This window comes from Pteropus vampyrus, unplaced genomic scaffold, assembly GCF_000151845.1.
Source record: "Pteropus vampyrus isolate Shadow unplaced genomic scaffold, Pvam_2.0 Scaffold65, whole genome shotgun sequence".
Lineage (NCBI taxonomy): Eukaryota > Metazoa > Chordata > Mammalia > Chiroptera > Pteropodidae > Pteropus > Pteropus vampyrus.
This window is the reverse complement of record NW_011888846.1, coordinates 2,058,474-2,079,539: the sequence shown is the minus strand read 5'-3', so window position 1 is coordinate 2,079,539 and position 21,066 is coordinate 2,058,474. Positions and strand designations below refer to the sequence as shown.

General features: G+C 46.9%; 1 protein-coding gene and 1 pseudogene across 1 annotated transcript in view; both read left to right on the top strand.

Annotated features, from left to right (window-relative positions):
- LHX4 (LIM homeobox 4) overlaps positions 1 to 6,028 on the top strand; it is a 24,403-nt gene extending 18,375 nt beyond the window's left edge. Inside the window, exons 4-6 of the mRNA XM_011361274.2 lie at positions 2,905 to 3,059; positions 3,435 to 3,606; positions 5,612 to 6,028. Coding sequence (XP_011359576.1) covers positions 2,905 to 3,059; positions 3,435 to 3,606; positions 5,612 to 6,006 — 722 coding nt within the window. The 3' untranslated portion in view covers positions 6,007 to 6,028. The remainder of the gene's footprint in view (positions 1 to 2,904; positions 3,060 to 3,434; positions 3,607 to 5,611) is intronic.
- A 5,149-nt stretch (positions 6,029 to 11,177) lies between these two features.
- LOC111740550 lies at positions 11,178 to 11,296 on the top strand (annotated as a pseudogene).
- The last annotated feature ends 9,770 nt before the right edge of the window (positions 11,297 to 21,066 follow it).

Genomic DNA, 21,066 nt, shown 5'->3' with positions numbered 1-21,066 from the left:
AGGCTCTTTGCCTTAATGTGTTTATCTGCTCTGGTTCCTTAAAACTCACTTGATGCCTTTGCTTTGGAGACAATTATGATGTCACAAAAGATTAGGGAGTCTTGTCAGGGCTAAGCCATCAAAGCAGAGGGACTTCGCGATCCCAGGCTGCCTTTGGAACTGTGATGCCCTTCACCGGAGATACTAAGAATGTGCGACCTCCCCAGGGGCCGGTGGCCGCTGCTTATTTTCAGAGCCCACAAGCACCCAAAGCCTGTTGTCCACTGCCGCTGTGGAAGGTTCTGGAGAAGGGGAGACTAGCCGGGGAGGCAGGAGTTACGCAGTGGGGCTAACACTTTTATCTAGGATTATTTGCACCTTAGCAGACCTCGTAGGACGATGACAAGACACCGGATTTAGCATCAGGCCTGGTGGGCAACTCTGCTCGGTCACTCTCTAAGTCAGGGGTCCCTTGGCAAGCTGTGTAACTGGTGGAGACTTGGCTTCTCGGCTCTCTATGGGGAATAATAGCACCTGCCCCTCAGGGCCGTTTCTGAGGCTTAAATAAAATAACGCTCAAGGAATGGGATGTTAAATGAGGGTGAGACCATCATGGAAGAGAAATGCAAACAGGGGTCTGCTTTAGGCTTTCAAGTAGCTGACGGTTACACAGTATTTCTGATGCTCCTTCTGCTTCCTGTGGTCAGCGAGGCAGGGGCCACGCCACCCTGTGAAATCTGGGTGATGCTTAGTGCAGGGGACCTTTGTCTGCTGTGGGACATTTGGTTCTCTCTTTTTATGTTTTAATTCCTCCTTGCTAATCTAAACCCTCTTTCAGGCTTATGGTTCCCTCCCTTGTGCTACACAAAGGATCTAATACCTGCTACTTGTACCTTAGCGTGAGTGATTTTGTTCATTTGTTACATCTCCCTGGATATTTGCATTTCCAATATTATGAGGTTACATTTTATGCCGGGGACAAGTGCTAGGAGACCCCGCATAACTCAAAAACGAACATATTTTAAGAAGAATTTTCCCATAGGAGTTAATGTAAAAAGTAGGCGGAGGATGTAGTCGGGGAGCACATAAATCCATAAGCGGTGACACTCATCTTTGCCTTAATGCTACTTTTTATTTTCTCAGCACTGTCTCTACTACCTCGCAGAATGCTCTCTCCTAAATTAACAGCCTAGGGTGTCGTGTCTCGCTTGGCCTTCCTCATAGCGTTTTATCACATTTAACTTCCGTACCAAAGTTATTGATTTTTGGGTACATTTTTCAGCACGAGCACAGCCACCGCTACTTAATGAAGACTTGGATGACATTGTTATAGGATATAAAGAAAATTTTAAATTATAATAACGGTGAATGTTAAAATAACAGCATAATAGTCCCCATAATCACAAGAAGAAAGTCCTGTGCAGGTAGACAGCAGTGCAGAAGCGATGGGCCACCGACCCAGGATGACAGGGGCATATCCTGGTGGCATTGCCACCTGGCTTTGGTGACAACGATTTCTAATTCACTAGGCCAACCTATTTTGTAGTTAAGTGATTCTTGGTGAATTAAAAGAAATTTTTTGGCGATTTCATTATTTCGAATTTTATATATAAAAGACTATATAGGTATTTTTAAAGTGCACTATTTCATATTTGCACCAAATGCTGTCATGCCGTTACCTCTACAAATACGGGCAGAAGGACTGATTTCTTAAGACGGAATTTAAAGAACTTTAGAGGTTTTCCTCAGTGTCTGCCACAGTGGCTCTGGACCCCTTCCTCCTTGGATTCTGGATTCTAGGGAGGGGATGGGGGGCGGGAGTTTGAGCATGACACAGCTCTGCTGGAGAAAAAAAAAACAGCCCAAGGAGAAGAGAGGACTTGGGGCGTCTCCCTTACCTGCTGTGTGCATCGCCCCGGGCTTCAGAGGGTTGACCTAATGTGCCCACTCACTCAACAAGAACCCAGGCTGACTCCAAGAAAAACCTTTCAGAATCGTCGTGAGGATTGAGGATTGTGAGCTTAGGTCAACACCGGGCACATAGTAGGCACTTAATAAATTTTGGCTGCTTTTGTTCCTAAGAGAGAGTTTCCTTGAATGGAAAGGAAGGAAAAAAGAGAGGAAGTTGGGGACGTAGCAGAGACGTTTTCAAGGACACGCACTAGAGGGAACACAGAGAACCCAGAGGGCCAGAAACGGAGACGCTGACTTTACCCTTTGTGGACCAGTATTTTTCAAAAAATTGTGGCTATGATCCATAGTAAGAAACTCATTCAGTGTTTCAACTTACACGCATATTCATCCAGCGAACACTAAACGAGTTTTACGAAACAATAGTTGTCCTCATCGATCCCATTCTACCCCACCCCACCCCACCCCACCCCATTCATATTGTTTCCTCAAAAGTTTCTGATCCACTAAATGGACTGGTGAATGCACAGGCTACCTGTGCTATAAGCCCAGGGAGCCTGTGGCAAAGGGGAGGTGGCTCTGGGTGGGACCCTGGGAAATGGAGGCTCCTGCCTGGGGAAGGGGCAGACAAGACCCAGACTTCAGTCTGGCTGATTCACCTTCACATCACAGTCCTGGGGAAGACTCACGAGGATGCCAACCAGAGCATTAGTCACGATGGGGAAATGTGACTTCGGTCTGCTGAGAGCCCCTGTGTTGGCTGGGCTGCCAGGGGGCAGGAGAGGCAGAAAGCCGAGGGAAGGAGCGTGGCGTCCTCACTTTCCAGTGACTCGGGAAGCCTTGTGGTGCGGGAACGGGCCCCATGGGCCTCGGGACCACTCCACTCTGACGTTCATCGTTCCTCCCCACCGCTCTGCCCATGGCAGGCAAGATTACATGAGGAAAGGAGGCAGCGGGGTGAGACCCAGCGGCTTCAGATGGGCCGAACCAAGTGAGAAGGGGTTTTCGTTGCAGATGACTCAGAGGCAGGAGCCAAGCGGCCCCGGACCACCATCACCGCCAAGCAGCTGGAGACGTTAAAGAACGCCTACAAGAACTCTCCCAAGCCCGCCCGGCACGTGAGGGAGCAGCTTTCCTCGGAGACGGGCCTGGACATGAGGGTCGTACAGGTGTGACACCAGCTTCCCCGGCCCCCGGGACCCCTTTGCCATCTGCGATCCTGGGCACCGTGCCACCCCTTCTGGGCCCAGGGCCAGGGGCAGGGATGGAAGGCGTCCTGGGCTGTGCCCTCTACACGAGGGGGCTGAGGGAGTGGTGAACACATCGCCACCTCATCCCTCATCCCCGGTGTCACCGATCCCCTAGGGGCGTGGGCTCAGGGCCATGACCCCGGGGACAGCGGTTTCTGAGGCACAGGCACATCACCCTCTTGATGCCGAGGCGTCAGTCCCGGTCTCCGGCTACCTGTCTCGGGGATCCCGGGGGCTGTGGATTCAAGGTGGGGTGGGCACCCCCTAAATGTGTCCCTTCTGCTCGTGTGGCAGGTTTGGTTTCAGAACAGACGGGCCAAGGAGAAGCGCCTGAAGAAGGACGCGGGGCGGCATCGCTGGGGCCAGTTCTATAAGAGCGTCAAGAGGAGCCGGGGCGGCAGCAAGCAGGAGAAGGAGAGCTCGGCGGAGGACTGTGGGGTTAGCGACAGTGAGCTGAGCTTCCGAGGTGAGCGGGGCTGCAGGGGCGGGGCGCAGGCCTTGGGAGAGGCCCCTGGGAAGCAGCATCCCTTGCCGCCCAGGAGGGATCAACTCCTTCCTGAACACAGGCTTGCTGGGGGCACATGGCCGTGGCCCTTTAAGATGGGGCAAGGAGTAGGAAACAAGAGTGCTCTGCTGCTGAGGCGGAGGCTGGCTTCCCTGGCACCCCGGACCCTCCTTTCCTGCCGGCTGGGGCTCCCTCACCGGCCCGCCCAGCTGTGAACCGAGCCAGGTCTCAGCCTGTGCCCCGCCCCCTTCTGCATTTCTCCCCTCTGAGGGGCCCTGGCCTCCCTGCTCTGACCCCCCCGAGTGATCCCGTTCTCCTCTCCCGGTGGTGGGGAGGACATGCTCAACAGGCCCTTCGCCCCGCGAAATCAATACCGTGAGTGCATGTGAGACGGGGACTGGCCTCACTGCCGAATCCCTTCCCCCACCGCGCACTTCGTCCTGTCGCTGAGCCTGAGCTTTGCCGCATGCGCTCCATTCAAATTGGTGCATCAGCAAAGCTGCAGATGCCTGCATGCTTTGGGTCCTTAGCTTGTTTGCAGACAGCCACGACTGTCCTATACTGAGTCCTCAGACAGGGAAGCCCTTCTATTGGGGGCCAGAGAAGAGTGCTGAGCCTGGCTCAGGAATCGGGTTTCCCGTGGCGTCTCTGTCAGATTGAGGCACTTCTCTTGAGCCTCAGTTTCCCCATCTATAAATGGGGAGCAACCACGTTCTTGCCCGTCTCATGGTGTTGCGGGGGTCAATGAACACAACGGACTCTGGATGTGTTTGGGGACAGCTCAGCACATTTTCACACTTGGAAGACACAGTTTTCCAAACCATGGGGAGCCTGTGGCTCCTACAGAGGGCCCTGGTCCTGTGGGGTCACAGGCACTGGCAGAAGGCTGAATTATGGCCCTTTTACAACAGAGCTGAGCCTTCGTCTCAAAGGGCGTGAGCTGCCCTCCCCGCTTCACTTTCATGGGTGGAATGAAGGTGATCACAATCCTATCAGGGCCAAGGGCGGGATGGGTGTTGAAGTCTAGTCTGCGGGCGGGTGGCTGGATAGGCCCAAGTGGGGATAGAAAAGTTCGTGGGGCAGAGGATGGAACAAGCTGCTGACGCCTGAGAGGACACAGCTCAGCCTTGAGGCCTGTCCTGGGGCCCTGGGGTGAGCTCAGAAGGGCCGTACACTCACCTTTGAGGCCTCTTGGTGGGTTGGGAACGCCACTCCATCTCACCCGAGCTGCCGAAATCAACATCTGGAACTACTGGATTGCCAAGTCTTGTTTTGTAGCTCCTTTCTATTGGGTGCAGGTGGGTCCCCAGGTGACATAGCATTGGTCTCTCGGGTAATTATATAATCCTTTATTTCTTAAGATTAAGACTGCCTACGTCTGTTGGAGAGATGACTTTTTCCAGGTGACAAAGCTTCCATTAGATCCCCTTCATGAATTTCTCTAAGAAACAAGAAGGTCCATTTGCCTTAATCAAGTCAACAATGTCCCCAGCGTAGAGCTTATTAGACGGAGAAACCAAGTCCTGTGATGTTGAATCCCTTTTCCAGGTGGACCAGAAGGATTTTGTACATGTGTTAAGAGTGGTCCTCAGCTGCCCTTACCATATGGGTCTGCTTGTTTCCCAACCAACTAGATCAGGCACTTAACTCAGCTTGAGAGCTTTCTGATTAAATCTCGTTAGCGTGCAGTTTCCATTTGTGATGCGAGGCATACACTGTCCTCAGTGTCACCAGGGTATCTTAGTACATGAGGGACAGGGGACCAACAAACTCACCAAACACTGCCCAGCCTTCCGGGTCCTGCAGATGTTTCTTCTGTGTTTCCCTCTTGATGCGGGTCGTCTCTGGGTAGCAGGCTGACTTGGCAGCGAGTCTTCCCTGGCTGTGTGTGTTCCTAGGTTGTGAAGAACAGGGGACCATGGGAATCCCGGCGGCTGACAATAAATCTCCGTTCTTTTGTCCACAGAGGATCAGATTCTCTCAGAACTTGGCCACGCCAATAGGATTTATGGCAACGTGGGGGACGTTACAGGCGGACAGTTAATGAATGGGAGCTTCTCCATGGATGGGACAGGACAATCCTATCAGGACTTGAGGGACGGGAGCCCCTATGGAATCCCCCAGTCTCCATCTTCCATATCGTCCCTGCCGTCCCACGCTCCTTTGCTCAGTGGGCTGGATTACACGGTGGACAGTAACGTGGGCATCGCTGCGCATGCAGCACAGGGGGTAAGCCAGACGCTGAGAGCCATGGCCGGGGGACCCACCTCTGACATCTCCACAGGAAGCAGTGTAGGCTACCCCGACTTTCCAACTAGCCCAGCCTCTTGGCTCGATGAAATGGATCATCCTCCTTTTTAAACATCTCTCCTCCCCACCCTACCTGTCCTTCTGGCTTGAGAGAATATCTTCAAGGATCAAAAGAGACTTGCCTTTTTAGGATCGAAAGTGCGCCAATGTGAATTTCCGTTATTTTCAATGGAAGTCCTCTGCTGGGCCCTAGGAGGTCACCGTGCTAGGGCGCTGTTCTCCCAGGGAGTGCTCGGGTGCTGGCTTGTTGGCTTCCCCCCCGCCCTGCTTACAGGCTTTGGCTGCTCGGTGCTTGGGAGCACGAGGCGACTGTGTGAGGCCACCTTGGCCTTTGGGAACTCTGCCCCAGCTGGTGCGTCTCGTGAGATGCCTCCTGAACCAGTGCTCTCGCCAGAACTGAGATTCCTGAGGCTGAGGCACCACAGCCCTTAAGCATAATAAAAGTGATTTCTGGACCACCTTTAATGAACCCTAATTTTCAAAATAAAAAAGTCACTTATTAAAGGTCTGTGGGAACTTTGGTGGCCACAGTTTGACATTGAAATATGCCCCCTTTTGCTTCTGCTGTGAAAAATATGACTTCTTCCCTCCCCAGAAGTACAAGCCAGAGAATATTTGGCAGTGTGGGTTTGTGAGAGATCCCTCCATATCACTGAATCTATCCCTGATGGCAAGAAGTGGTTTTCATTGCAGGTGACTCTGAGGCTGGAGCCGAGTGGCTTTGGACCATCACAGCGAGTGCCCGACGAGGTCCCTTGGAGCACAATGTGCCTTTTTAATGTGCTTGTGTCATTTATTCCACTAGACGGGCTGTGGGTTACCAAATGATCAGAGCTAAAATATGGAGAGGACAGAACGACAATCAGTGAAAACATTTGCAGACCCACATTTGGATTCCAAGCGTGCGGTCCGTTTAGCCAAACCAGTAGATGCCAGTCTCCCAGAGTTCCCCCTCCCGCAGGGTGGAGTGATCTTGTGCGTTTGCTTCGAGCCGCTTGATTTAGCCGAGTTCGCGAGTCCAGCCCCGCCTGCCGCCAGCCCTCCAAAGCCCTTCAGAAACCGGAGCGGTCAGTTGCAGGAGTCTTCTCCCCTCCGGGTACTAGCACTGCTTTCTGGCCCATCTTGTTGGGAGGAATCATTGGGGGCAGCCCTAAAGTAGTCCAGAGGGTTCCGGTGGTCCTCTCCGGGTTTCTGGGCCGCGGGCTGGAACACGGCAGGCGCCGTGGCGCTCTGGGCCTGCGCTTGCGCGGCGAGGGGAAGCTCCCCGGCCGGCGGTGCGGACTCTCCGCCTGCGGGTGCGCAGCAGCCCACACTGCGGCAAGGGCAAGGGCAAGGCCAAGGCCAAGGCCAAGGCCAAGGGCAGCCTCTGCTGTGTGAGCTGCCACCCGGTGACGGTGACGGGCTGCCCTTCTGTGGGAAATCCCATCAGGAATGGTGCAGCAACTCCGACTTTCTCATCAGCCGCCTGTCGGCATGCAGGTCTCTCCACATGCACAGCGGCACTTGGCCAGGTGGGAGTCATTCCAGCCCCCGTGGGAAACGATGGTCTGCTTCTCCTGGCCTCCCATTTTCTTACACAAGATCAGCAGAGTAGGCAAGGGTAAGAGGGCATTTTCTTTCTTTCACGTGAAGTGTTGGCGCCCAGGACCCTAAGGGCCCTTTCTTCTGTGTTTGTCACCTTTTGAGGACCACAGAGATTTAGGTGTGCGGTAGGCAGACTCAAGGAAGAAATAAACACTTCCTCTTTGGCTGCTGCATCTTCTATAAACGCCTTCCCAGGACTAAACTAAGGTCAGTTAAGCTTCTTTAATACATATAGTTCGTAAATTCCTGGGATCAGCCTTCAGGCAACTCTCTTTTCTGATCAGTTCTGTAGTGTACCTTTACTTTTGGACGTGCCGCCATGGTCGTGACTTTGGCTTGGGGAGTCTGCACACACAGGCTCTCTTCTCGAGATTCCAGGAGTAGGGATGATGGAGTGTGAAGCTGAGACAGTTCCGTGCTACTGGGAATCCCCAACAACGTGAGCAGGGTGTGTGCGTGTGTGTGTGTGTGTGTGCGTGTGTGTGTGTGTGTAAACACAAGTGTAGGAAGCCAGGTGGAGGAGAGGCAAGCACCACTGTCTTCTGGGAGGAGAACCGAGTCTGCTCACAGTGTTCTTAGCAGGCCGCTCACAGTACGCGGGAGAAAGGCTGCGCCGGGCACTGAACCAGTTAAAGCCCGTCCACCCGGACCACTGCCGCAGTCTGAGTACTTGGCCTCGTATCTCATAGGGTCTCAGAGGCACTTCCTGTTTTTGGTGAGTGTAATATGGGGAGAGCAGAAGCTCTAGAGGGGCACGCCCCCTCTGTCCGGCATTGCTTTTGAAGATCAGTTGGCCAGTTTTTGTTTTTGTCTGCAAGTTACTCACTCTCACTCCCTGTGCGGTGGTGGAGGGTGGGAGGCCCGCCTTCATCGTACTAACGGGATGCAGGTCTCGTGAAGAACTCAGTGGGCAGTACAGTTGATGCTGATGAGCAGTACAGTTGAAGCTTCTTCCGGTTTGGTGGAGTTGGCTAGCTGGACAAACTTGTGAGAGCACTGGCCACCAAGCCAGGCGAGCTTTGAGTTAGGTTCTCCAGGGCCACCTCCTCAGAAAGCAGCAAACACTGGTGCCCCCTTTAGCACAGCCACAATAGACCTCAGACTGTAAGTGGATCTCCTCGCAAGTGGGCAACAAGCCACCGTGTGCCACCAATGAGCCACCGAGTGCCAAGACTGTTCCCTGGCTCTTTTGTGGCTCAGAGATGGAGAAGGCAGAACAGTGTCTTGAGATCCTCTTCCAGGCACAGCTCTATTGCTCAGTAGTCTGTCACCAAGGTGTGAGGTGCTACGTGGGAGCTGTTTCCCCTCTTGCTAAAATGACATGGACGAACTTCACAAATGAAATGAGACCTTCTAGAGCCATTTACATTATTCGAACCTGTCTTGAGCTCTAAGAGAGTAGTTAACTAGCAGTGTTTCTCTGCAGTGCCTGGCTGAGAGACCTGAGGGTAGCAGGCTTCTGAATCCAGGAGCAAATTAATCGTTAAAAAACCAACACCACCCAAGTTTCCAGTGATAACTGGTATAAGCGAAAACGGGACCCACGGAGCTATGGAAGAATCTCTATTTCCTGAAAAGTAGTAAAACCACAGAGGAAACACCAAACGCAGAAGCTAAGCTGGCCCACGGGGTAAATCACATTGTTGGGATGCCCGGCCCTGGCCCTTTCAAGGACTTGCTGTGCAACCTGAGGCAAACTCCTTTCTGTCTCTGTGCTTTTCCCTTTCTTGCCTCATCTGATAATTATGAATATAATGTAAAGTGAGAATCAACTAATATTGATAACATGATTCCTGCAGACTAATACAGGGAAACTCATGTCAGGAAAAGAGGACAAAATTAAGACATAAGATGAACATTTGGCACTGTCTTCAAAAGTGATCGTTTTTTTTGTTTTTTGGTTTTCTGGTTTTTTTTTGCCAACGTCAAACATGAGATCTAATAAGATAATCGGAGGCCATTAGATCTTCATAATTAGGTTCGCTTTGCAAGAAGTATAAGTAATCTGTAGAATAAAAGACCCGACTATCTCTGAAGCTCAACCTGGTCATTTAGAGATAACGGCCTCCTTACAGGAGCGGGTGGAAGGCTTCAGCTGAGCAAGAGCTGCATGCTGTCGGGCACTCACGCTCCCACACGCCGCTGCTGACGACCTGGTTAAAACCATGGGAATAACGACTACGCCGCCTCAGCCAGCAGGGTCTGGAAGGACTGAGGAGGCTCATTTTTAAACATTGCACTTTAAAAATTGGAAACCGTGAGACGAAGAAAAATTCAATTAAGCGGAAATGAGTTTTGTTTTATTGCCTGCTGCTGAAGGGCTCTGGGCATGCTGCAAGCTAAATAAAAAGCACATCACTGGCTCTCTCTTTCTTGGATTGGTCCATTGGCCCTTTCTGCAGCAGTTGCTCCAACTGCTCTGACACGGTGACTGGAGCCAAAAAGAGAGAGTGCAGCAGAATCATCCCACCCACACTCCGCTTGGCAGGCCCACACTGAAAGCACAGTTTCATGCTGCTAGCTCTGGTGAGGAGACAGCGGCAGGTCTGGGAGGTGCGCCAAGGGTTCCTTTGCTTAGGGAGGCGGAGCACAGGTGGACAGAGAAGGACACCCCCACTCTCATCGGCTGCCCACCTAGAGACAAGAATCATTTGTACTCGCCCCCTTGAGGACTGTGTCCAGCCAGACAGGCAGGTTCGGGGCTGCAGGACTTCAGATGCTGCCCTCGACTTGCATTCAGACCTCAAAGCCCCAGATCCCCTACGCTCTGGATTGTTGCCCTCACCATTCACAGTGTAAATTTTGTACAGTTAAAAAGAAATGAAGTCTCATTTCCTGGAGAGGGGCGGGGAGAAAAAAAAGGACCCACCCATCCTTATTTATTGCCATGTGACTTTGGAACACAGAAGCTGGTGCGTTTGTTTGTGTATGCCTCCTGTGTGTTGGCATGAGACGTGTATGGTAAAGCTATGTCAAATAAATATGGACGTTCTTTAGAAGCTGATGTGTCTCGCTTTTCATTTGGTTTTTCTGGAAGTCTTTTCTCTTGACCTAAATCGAATAAAAAGCTGTGCTGACTTGGGACCCTTTCATCACGAGAAGAAAACCCAAAGCACAACTCTGAATGTCAGAATGACTTACAACCGTAAGCGCCAGAACTGCTCAACGAAGGGCTAGTTAGAGGAAGTTATCCAGTTTTTCTTATAGTGATTTTCTGGGGCCCAACCCTCTGCTCCTAGACTCGGGATGGGCAGAGAACACTGCTGACTACATGCTTTTCAGTTACCCTTTGTCCTTCACATTTACACATTTTTTCCCTAGAGAAAGTATGTACAAATGTCTATAACTGGGTGAGCGGTGGACAGAGGGATAGACACCTCATCAGTCACCGGGGCTCTTGGGCAAGCTTTTCTAGGAAAACGTCCTTTCAGACTTTTTCTTTGCAGGAGGCTTTGTGAGTGTGCAGGACCCGAAGCTTAGCTGGAATGGAAAGAGCCACAGAGATGCTCTCATTAAAAAAAAAAAAAAAAAGTTATAGCATTTCTTTAGAGCTGGGGTCCCATCCAGGAAAAACTGAGGGTGCTTTTCCCATTAGTGATCAGTTTTGCCTGGTTGAAGAGGAAATCCAAACAGGTGCAGTCTACAGCCATGCCACCCTGAACAAGCCCGATCCTGTCTGATCTCGGAAGCTAAGCAGGGTCGGGCCTGGTTAGTACTTGGATGGGAGACCACCTAGGACGACCAGGTGCTGTAGGCGTAATAAATAAATAAATAAATGAATGAATGAATGAATGAATAAATGAATAAATGAATAAATGAATAAATGAATAAATAAGGTAAGTAAGTAAAATATAAACGAACAAACAAACAGAGGTGTGCTGTCCAATATGGTAGCTATTAGCCACATGTGGCTATTTAAATTCAAATTGATCAACATTAAATAAAACTAAAAGTTTAGTTCCTCACACTAGCCGTATTTCAAGGGCTCCATAGCTATATGTGGCTAGTGGCTACTGTATTTGGACACACAGATTTAAGACATTTCTATCACTGCAGAAAGTTCTGCTGGACAGTGCTGGCAGAGTCTGGCTCAGGAGAACGGGCAGAGAAAACTCATCCATCGCCTGTTTAGCCGCTAGTTATGCCGGAGTACTTGGTGAAGTATTCCAAGACTCCTTCGGCAGCGGTAATGACAGCTCCTCTGCTACCATATCTTGTGTGTGGCACTACACACAAGAATGACTTGTTTAGGTACAGAGCACGAGGCAGGACTCTGGCCTCTGAGTTCTCCATCAAATGCTGCCATCAGGTTGTTGGGACTCTACCTAGGTCCTAGACCCACTTCGTGCCCTACAGTCTGCCCAGTCAAACAAGAAAGACAGCACCTCCCAGGCAGGACCGCCAGTGGATTCTTGGAGGGCTGAAAGGTCTTTTAGTGGACATCCGAGCCTCTGCTATTTCGGGAAGGGATTTATGGTCCTTTGCCAAATCATCTCCTGTGATAGATACTTTACTAGTGCCGGGTTATGTACCGAGGAAGGCCGAGGATGAGAGAGACCTCACTAGGTGCAAGGGAGGGTGACGACGAGAGCGTCGGATGGGTGTGGGTTGCCGCTGGAGGAACACAGGAGGTGGTGTCCATGAGGACTGTTTTTTCTTCCCTAGCTCAGTCCCTTGCTTGGGTGGTTGTTAGGGAAATTTGCCAAGTGGCTATGAAGGGCTCGGTTGCTACTAAATTTAATTACTCATCTGAATACTCCTAAGGCATTAATAATTGGGCCCGAGAATTCTGCCAGTGCACGCACTATATAACCATGTCTTTAGTCTTCCATTCTCAAAGCCCTTATCACCTGCCTTTCTATATCAAGTCTTTGCTTTCAATACATTAGCAATTGTTTTCAGCATATCGGGCTGATAATTCACTGGACTGTTTCCACTGTGTGCTCTATCGCGCCACAATGCCCCAGCACAGTGCTAATCTAGTAACATTTTGGAAATTCTCAAATGAGTTCTCAGCTCACAAAGAAGGGAGAGGATCTGGTCCTTCTTTCTGGTCTGGTCTCTGGAGACCAGCTCCTGAGCACGTGATTCTCTTTCGGACAGTGGCTTTTCAAAAGGACAGCTGCTTAAAGAGGAATAAAGGAAACAAATCGCTGGCCAGAAAGAATGAAATATGACACAAACTCAGGAGTCGGTGCTCACTGCTCTCTGAGCCTCCCTTCTCCTTGGGCCCAGAATTCTACTCAGCTACAACCAAAAAAGGAGTAAAAAGAGATCAACGGCGAGTTAGTGTATTTTAGATTTTAACCAGTTGCCAAACTAGAAGTAAAATCATAGGAGAGGTAGTGTCGTAGTTTAGAAATTGTCCTTTACAGTATAAACAGAAAACTGTCGCATCCCCGTGCCGTAGCTCCTTGGGAGAATGCAGTTTCGGAGAATGCTATTTTATTACCTGGAACTCCCCACGCCTTCCTCAGAGCATCCTCTCCTGGCTGTGCCGTGAGCGGTGGGGCTCCATCTGGGTGTCTGTATACCTATTTGGGTCATGGCTGCCTCAGGGAAGTAAGCGATGGTTACTGCTGGTGAGAAAATACTGTGTTAGGAGGGAGAAAAAACCCAATGTTTATAAAATGCGGCCAAATCATTAAGATGAGGAAACTTTTATTATCATCCTTCTAAAAGAAATAATAAAAAGAGCCCATCCAAACTCTTAAATAAAGGTCTTCTAAACCATCAGGTCCCGCCCTCAGAGAGGAGAGCACATCCTTTTGGAGAGAGCGGGCCCGGGCTTTTGATTGTACCATTTCCTCTTTACGACTTTTTCATTCATTTGTCTTCTCTCCTTTTTGTCCGATGTGATTTCAAGATTTTCCTTTAGAGTCTTTGGTAATTCTTCCTTCGGCCCCCTCCCCTGCTAAACACAAACACTGAATTTAGGTATGTTATTAAACGGGATGTTATTGTGTAATTAAATGAACAAGTCGTGGAAGGTCCTCGACAGTATGCATCCTTTCTGTCTTCATGGAAGGGGTCCGGCTACATGACTACATGACTCATTCGTACTTCGGGTTGTTTAGCAGATCACTGAACTGGCCAGAACTCTCAAGGCTGATGCAGCCTGGGCTGTCTCTGGAGCTGAGGGAGAGTTTCTGTTTTGGTTTTTAAAGATTTCTCTTTCACTTGCTGGCCAACCCTGGACCAGGATCTCCTGTTGGTTGGGAAGGGTTTGGGTATTTTGGAAAGATAAAATATAGACCCAAAAGCGTGGTCTTGGCATACACTTGGTGTTGGAAATACGCAGTTTTTATAAAAGGCCATTAAAATGGTAAATAGGTTTCAACAGATGGCTTCAGTGCAGCAATGGAAAGCCCAGGCAAGGACTTTGGGGTTAAATCTCATATTTCAGTCACTTGGGACTTATTATTCCAGAAAAACAAACATCTATAAAGTTGACAGCTCCCTCCCCTCCTCTAAAGTAGAGCCCTTGAAGGTTGCCTGCTTGCTGGCCGGTAGATGGGTGGCTGGCTGCCTGCAGATAGCCACCCAGGGAATTGCAAGCCACTTTTTCGACACCTGTCACCTGCGGGGCTTAAAGCTCACTCAGGCTGGAGGCACACAATAATCAAGACCCTATATTACTGATGGGCCTGGACTTTTATACTCGATGTGTGTGCTGGCTTTATTATTTTTTTTAGAATCATTTTAACATTTAATGCACCTCAATTAAAGTGATTTCCTGGAGTGGATGCCAGGCTTCGTTTAGGATGCGCATCAACCACTTTCCCTATCGGTAGTTAAAGGCACCGAGGGATTTAAACAGCAATCCACAAGTCTGTTCAGTCAAGGTTTGGCGGAATAAAGCAGATTATAAACAATAATATATGTCTTTCTCTTCTTTTTTTGGAAGGGTTCCAAACTCACAAACGGAGCTAAAGTGCAATAAACATATCCAGGACTAAGCTTTTGGGCTCTACAAATGTACTCCATGAAAGCCACGGGCTCTGGCGGTGCCACTTTTTATCCTGTTTGTGTGAGCACGTACTTTAAAAGAGCTTTTTATTACACAAAGTGTCCATCAGCTGAACTTACCTTCTAAATATTAAAATGGAAACCGGGATAGCCACCCAAGTGAGAGGACGAGTAAATCCTGGCTGCAGTGTGGATGACGAATTTGTGGCTGCAGCCCAGGGCAGCCCACTGACAGACAGTCCCCTCTGTCTCTTCGTGGCCACACGGTCCCACACGTTCAGCCATGGCACTCAAGAGTTTTAGGTCATTTTTCCCACCCACGAGAGAGCCTAGTGTGGGACCATGAGGTAAATGTGTGTTATGGGGGTGGTGTCTTGGATGATTCCATCTGGTTTGTAACCTCACTGTTCACTTGAGAACTCATGCCCATTCCTTCTAAACGTGTAGGAAGGATATCGGCAAGGAAGGTCCTGTCCCGAGTATAAATTAGTAGGTACCTTGCGAACCTCCTGCTCGTTTCCAGGGCTGGGAAGCTGTCTGTTGCTGGAGGAAGGAACCTTGCCCTCAGAAGTGAGTCCTGTACAGGAGTCCCAAAAGAAGAGAGTAAAAAACGTAAAATAATGACGCTTCTTGTGTAACTGTGCCAAGAAAAATGATATAATAAAACACAGGAAAGAAAATTCCAAAGAATTTATATACAAAAGCAAAACTAGCAAGAAATAAAATGCCACGAACACCCAATAACTGTGGTGATCTATACAAGGTTCAAGCCATTAAGTTCTGCTTTTCAAGGAGGAGCATGACAAGAATATCTCAGGGGTAAGTGAATAAAGATGAGGTTAAATAGCTTTTCCTGTTCAATCCTTTAGTGTAATGCCAATTAATGCATATTTGAAAAATTCATCACACTTGGTGCATAATAAATGTTAGGTGATAAGTACAACAAGGAAGCTTTTTCCTCCTCGGTCTGATAATCACTATACTTGACCCAAAATCTCTCTGATGAAGGAACCGTGAGTGATTACTGAAATAATTAAAGATGCTCAAGGTAAAGCTCTAATAATGATTGTCGTAATTTTTCAACTCACATGACAACAGAAGACTGCATTGAAGGCTTTTTAGGTTATAAGGAGAAAGTCCGATGCGCACATATAAAATCCATTAAGGGCTTCATCATGTACCTCTGAGTGTGGTTGCTTTTGTTTTCGCTTTAGCTTATCTTGAAAACACAGTGCAGGAAAGACTTTTGGACTTGGTATCACAAGGCCTGGAGAATCCCCCCGATCCTGAAAAAAATATCATGTATATTGAAATGCTTTCTATATAAATGTCTATGTAAGGATGGGCGTTTTTACAGTTTCTATTTGTGTGCCTTTGGATAATTTCCCCAACAGTTCTGAGTTTCAATTTCCTCCTTCGTAAAACAGGGAAAATGTCAATAATTTCTACTTTTACAATTATTCTGAGGTTCAGTTAAGATGCTTGTGTATAAAGTCCTGTGCAAAAGTAACGCGTAATTACTGTTTCGTCATTGAAGTTAAGGTGTATTGATTGTAAGATACAAAGATAGTTCACGTATCACTAAGAAAAAAAATGCTGTCAATTCAACCATTCTTTGTAAAAGACAACCAATTTTAGATAAAAATGTGTGCCTTAACATTGATCAAATATAGTATTATAACTACTGTTAAAGGCATTTGACCCAAAACACCTTAGGAATTGGAATTTGAAATTCATGCACACATATTTAAACTCAGTATTTTCATTACTAAATTGTGGCTGGTGGGTTACATACCTAATCTGTGCTAAACATGTAGTTATAAAGGAATTTTTTACGGACTTGAAATTTAATAAAAGCCTTCACGTTTCAACTGATAAATATTAAATAAACATTTTGAAGTCTTCATGTTCAACTGAAGCATATATTATTAGCCTGGGCACTTAATTCCTCCTGCAACCCAAGCTCAGCTCTGCTACAGTCACACTCCTTGTTCATTAATCCTCAGAGATGCCATACTATACATGGAATAATAACCCATAGCCAAGTAGTTAAACCTGGCAGGAAGCTAAGAAATACCTATTTAATAGAAAGGTTCACTGGATTATAGCAACCTTTTAGCTGGAAAATGCTGAAACATTAAAAAAAGATATAATAGATGCTCTTCCAGATATTATACTTTGGTTGTTACCCTTCTACCTGACAAGCATAAGAGATAACAATACGTGGCCAGTTGGCTGACTTCTTACATCTTTATTGCAGACACAGTTATAGTAGGTTTAACTAAAAGATTTAGTTTTTGATTAGTCATTTTTGAATTTCTGAGATTTCTGAAGATATCTTACGCAATATCTTGAAATAACATGAATTATCCTAAATATACATGATAATGGGGAAAAGGAATGACATGGCCTACAGCAGTGCCTGCCACATAGTCAGCACTCAGACACTTGCGGATTGAATGGAAGCAGCACTCTACCACTTCACCTCAGTTTTGTGGCCTCGAAGCAAGGGCTGAGATTCAGCGGACTTGGTCCCAATGGTGGCTCTTACTACTTACTCCTCTGTGATCCTGGGCAGTGGAAGTAACCTGTGTGTCTCCATCCTTGTCTGCATGGCCTTACAGTATTACTGCGGAGGGGTGACAGATTAAATGATGCCTGTGAAAGTAGTCTGAAAAGTCAAAAAAGCTAAACACCTACAATAAAAAGTCATCATTAATCACACAGAATTAACACGTGGGCTCATTTCTGCTCTGCGGCAGAGTCGGAGGTCAGTGTCCAACTTTTTGGCCAGTTTTCTTTAAAAATTCCCAAATTTAGCACTGTGGTGGTCAGTGATAGAAACATTATGTATATTGTTGCAATCTCGACCAATTGCTAAAAAAAAAAAAAAGTGCTTTTCTCGTTCTTTCACGTAGGCATGGCAGGACCCCATATGTCATCTGGTAGGGACACCTAAAACTATGGAAATTGGGTCAGTCAGCAAAAGAATTCTGTCCTGAAATACTGTAACGAGCCAGAAAAAAAAAGCATTCAGAATGGGCTCTAGAGAACTCTATGGAGTCCACAGATGGGCAGGGGGAGATCTGTGATGTCCTCGGAACTGCATGCCTGACTCAGCTCTAGGGGCAGAGGGTGGTTCACAGCTGTGCACAGTGAGCTGGAACTCCCCGAGAGTTAAGAACACTGATGTAGTGGGTTCGAGCGAGAGTTCTGAAGACAGCGATTCAGATACTTTTCTTTGCCTCCTCTTCGATGTTTGTTTACACGATTCTCTTTTTATTGTTCATTCTCCACTAGTGTGTATCAATACTACTGTGAGGCAATCAGAGCTTCTTAGAGCATTTGGTAGAGGGCAAAGTAAATGACAGTCACGAGTAAATACTCAATTCAGAAAGAGTCATTAATGTTGTCTGATCACAGTATCTTCAGGAAATTAAAAAAAAAGGAAAAGGAACAAAATTTACTTTTTTTGCTTTTTTAAAGACATAGGTCTAGGTATGTTTTTGTATGTAAACACACATCTATAGAGGTAGCTGGAGGACAAGACAATAAATGGAATCGAGAATGAGAGCAAACAGGCAATATGTAAATGGTCAAGAAAAGTAGCTATAAAGTAACTGCTCATAACTCTGACAAATGTCTTGAAGTTTCTACTATTCAACTGACTTTATGACTCCTCCAACCCAACTGGTTTCTAGTTTGAAAACACACTGGTGACTCGATTTTTACAATATTCACGTACACTAAAAATAATAGTTTGAATCGAGGATGAGGTAAATTCCAATCTCAGTAAACATTAAAAAAAAAAAAAGCCAATTATTTTGAAGTTCTTATTGAATCATGACCAGAAATGAACCTTCGGGAGAAGGTTTTCTATGATATTTTAAAATACTAATAGGCTTGAACATAACTAATCTGCTCAGGAAAGAAAATTTATGTGTAGCAGAACCAAACTTAAACTATGTCCTCGTTTTATCTTGCTGAGCTACATGAAGATGTGATTCACCATGTATCTGAAAATGAGCCTGCTTTCTGCTCTAGCAAATTTGTGTTCCTTGCTTGGTGGAAACCGTTGCAGTTTTTGGCAATGAAACTCATGATCTGGCTAAAGTGTGATGTGCTAAACAATAATTCAATAATTTAAGGGGAATGGAAACAAACCAAGATCTAGTTTTCTCTGACATTTATGGATGAAAGCTTCCCCTTAAGGCAAAGAGATTGTTATATGATAGTAGGGTTTTTAAAAACTCAGAGACTGGTGACAATAGAGATTTTGAATACCAATTTTTAAAATACACTTGAAACTGTTGACTATTTTTGGTGATAGCTTTGAATGTAAATTAACTTTTAAAATTAATAAAAAACTTTTTTTTGCTAAAAAAAACTATATAGTTTTAGATGTGGCAAAACAGGTTATAAAAACTTGTCTAAGAAATATCAAGGTCAAAATACAAGACACAAAAGAAGGATCGACGATTTCTTGCTCAGATAACTACCCTGTAAATCTGAAGTGAATAGCAAATCTTTTTGACTTGCTTATGTCCTAAAACTGCAAAAGTATGGTTGAATAACACGGGGGTGAGGGGTGCCAACTCCCCCGTGCAGTCAAACTCGAGTATAACTTCTGACTCCCCCCAAATTTAACTACTAACAGCCTACTGCTGACCGGAAGCCTTACTGATAACATAAATAGTTGATTAACATGTTTTGTGTATTGTATGTAATGTATACTGTATTCTTACAATACAGTAAGCTAGAGAAAATAAAATGTCACTAAGAAGATAAAATACATATGGTATTTATTGAAAAATATCCCTGTATAAGTGGATCCGTGTAGTTCAAACCCATGCTGTTCAAGGATCAACTGCGCTATCACTAAAAAGCTGTATGTAACGTCTTGGTATCTTTTAGTGTAACTAATGAATAATGTTTCTTAAAACACATGCGATGAATGTGGAACATGAGCGAGTTTAGCTAAACAGTAGGTTGCAGTGTAGCTGGGTTATGGGAAGAGATAATGAGGCGACAGCTCTGTGTGAATTGCAGTAACACTTCCACAGGTAATGGTTTGGTTTACATCTCAGAAAAGAAGAAGTTAGGTTAGAAAAGTCACAAAGTAGTAGTGTTAATATGCTGTTCCAGAAGGACACGTTAGCTTGGGCTACTGAAAACCGTGTCTGTTGAGGGCTCCATGAAGCAAATTTATTGCTTATCTAAATAGTGACACGTTAGAAAAATTATCATTTAAATGGTCGTCTTTGCGGCTCAACTTGTTTCTTCTCTTTACCTGTGGCAGCTGTCCCCTTTCCTATGCAGTAAGAAATGTCAAGGAATTCCCCAGTTGGAGTTCTTGAGGCTTAAAGGGGAAAACGCAGGGGGCCAGTTTTAACAGTGGCACACTTGTCTGTCCTTTAAACAAGAACTGTGACCTACGTGTCTATGTTTTAATAAAAAATAGCAGCTCTCCTGGTATCCAGAAACAACTTCACTCACACCTAAGTATCGGCACCTTCTGGCTTTCACATCAGACCCAAAGAAGCCTAACAGGTCAGGCCCGAGCGTGTGTACAGAGACTGCTGCCATGTGTGACAGGGACAATAGCCAATCAGAAGGGCCCTAGAGAAACTCCTTCCTGTTTTGCGAAGGTGAGTTTAAGGAGTCCTGACCTAACCTGTGAATTCTCCAGAACCTGTGTTTTAATCCTAGAGTGAGGCTGCTGAATCGTGTTCTAAAATGCCCAAGGCTTTGAGGTTTTCAGTACTTGTTTGTTCCTCTGACTTCTATTTCCCAATGTGACTAAATTCTGCCCTTTCTCTCTTCCGCGTTTTTCCCCCCATTAACACCCCCTTCTTTCCTATCTTCCCGATTCTATCCACCAAGAGAACAGACACTTTAGTTTCCTATTCAGACACATTGTACAAAATGCCACGGGGTCACATGATCCCCACCATCCTACGATTTCCTGAAACTTTCTCTCATTGTCAGTGTAGTATTGTCATTTTTTTCTTCTGTATGTTTCTTCAGAGCAGCCATGTTTAATACTGTGAAATACGACGTGTCTCCTCTCCTCCCCCCCGAGAACAGTGATAAATTTCAGAGCACGCTCAGCAGAATTGGCTTGTGTTATGCACAGTACACATGTTCATCACCCAATCTGTACTCGCAGGAATGTATGCAAGCAGAATAAAGAGCTGAGACTTCAAAATCCTCGTTTCTCAGAACCGACTTTATTACCAATGTACACCAAAGGTGGGTGGTAACAGAAGTATGATTTTCGCAGTTTTCCTTCATCGTCGAAGCCCTGTGCTGTTACAGACTGTGGCTTTCTAGTCTTCTGACTAAGCCTTGCCAGTCACGTGCTGCTGCAACACCAAAGACACGGCTTTGCAACCTGTCACCTCTTCCGGCAGGCAGCCATCCTGGTCTCGGAGCGTGGGGTCAGCGCCAGACTGGAGCAGCAGCTCCACGATGTCCAAAAACTCACAGGCAGCAGCTGACGGGGAAATTGGGAAATATGGAAATAAGGTTACTCGGAGACAAAGAGAAACTAGACTT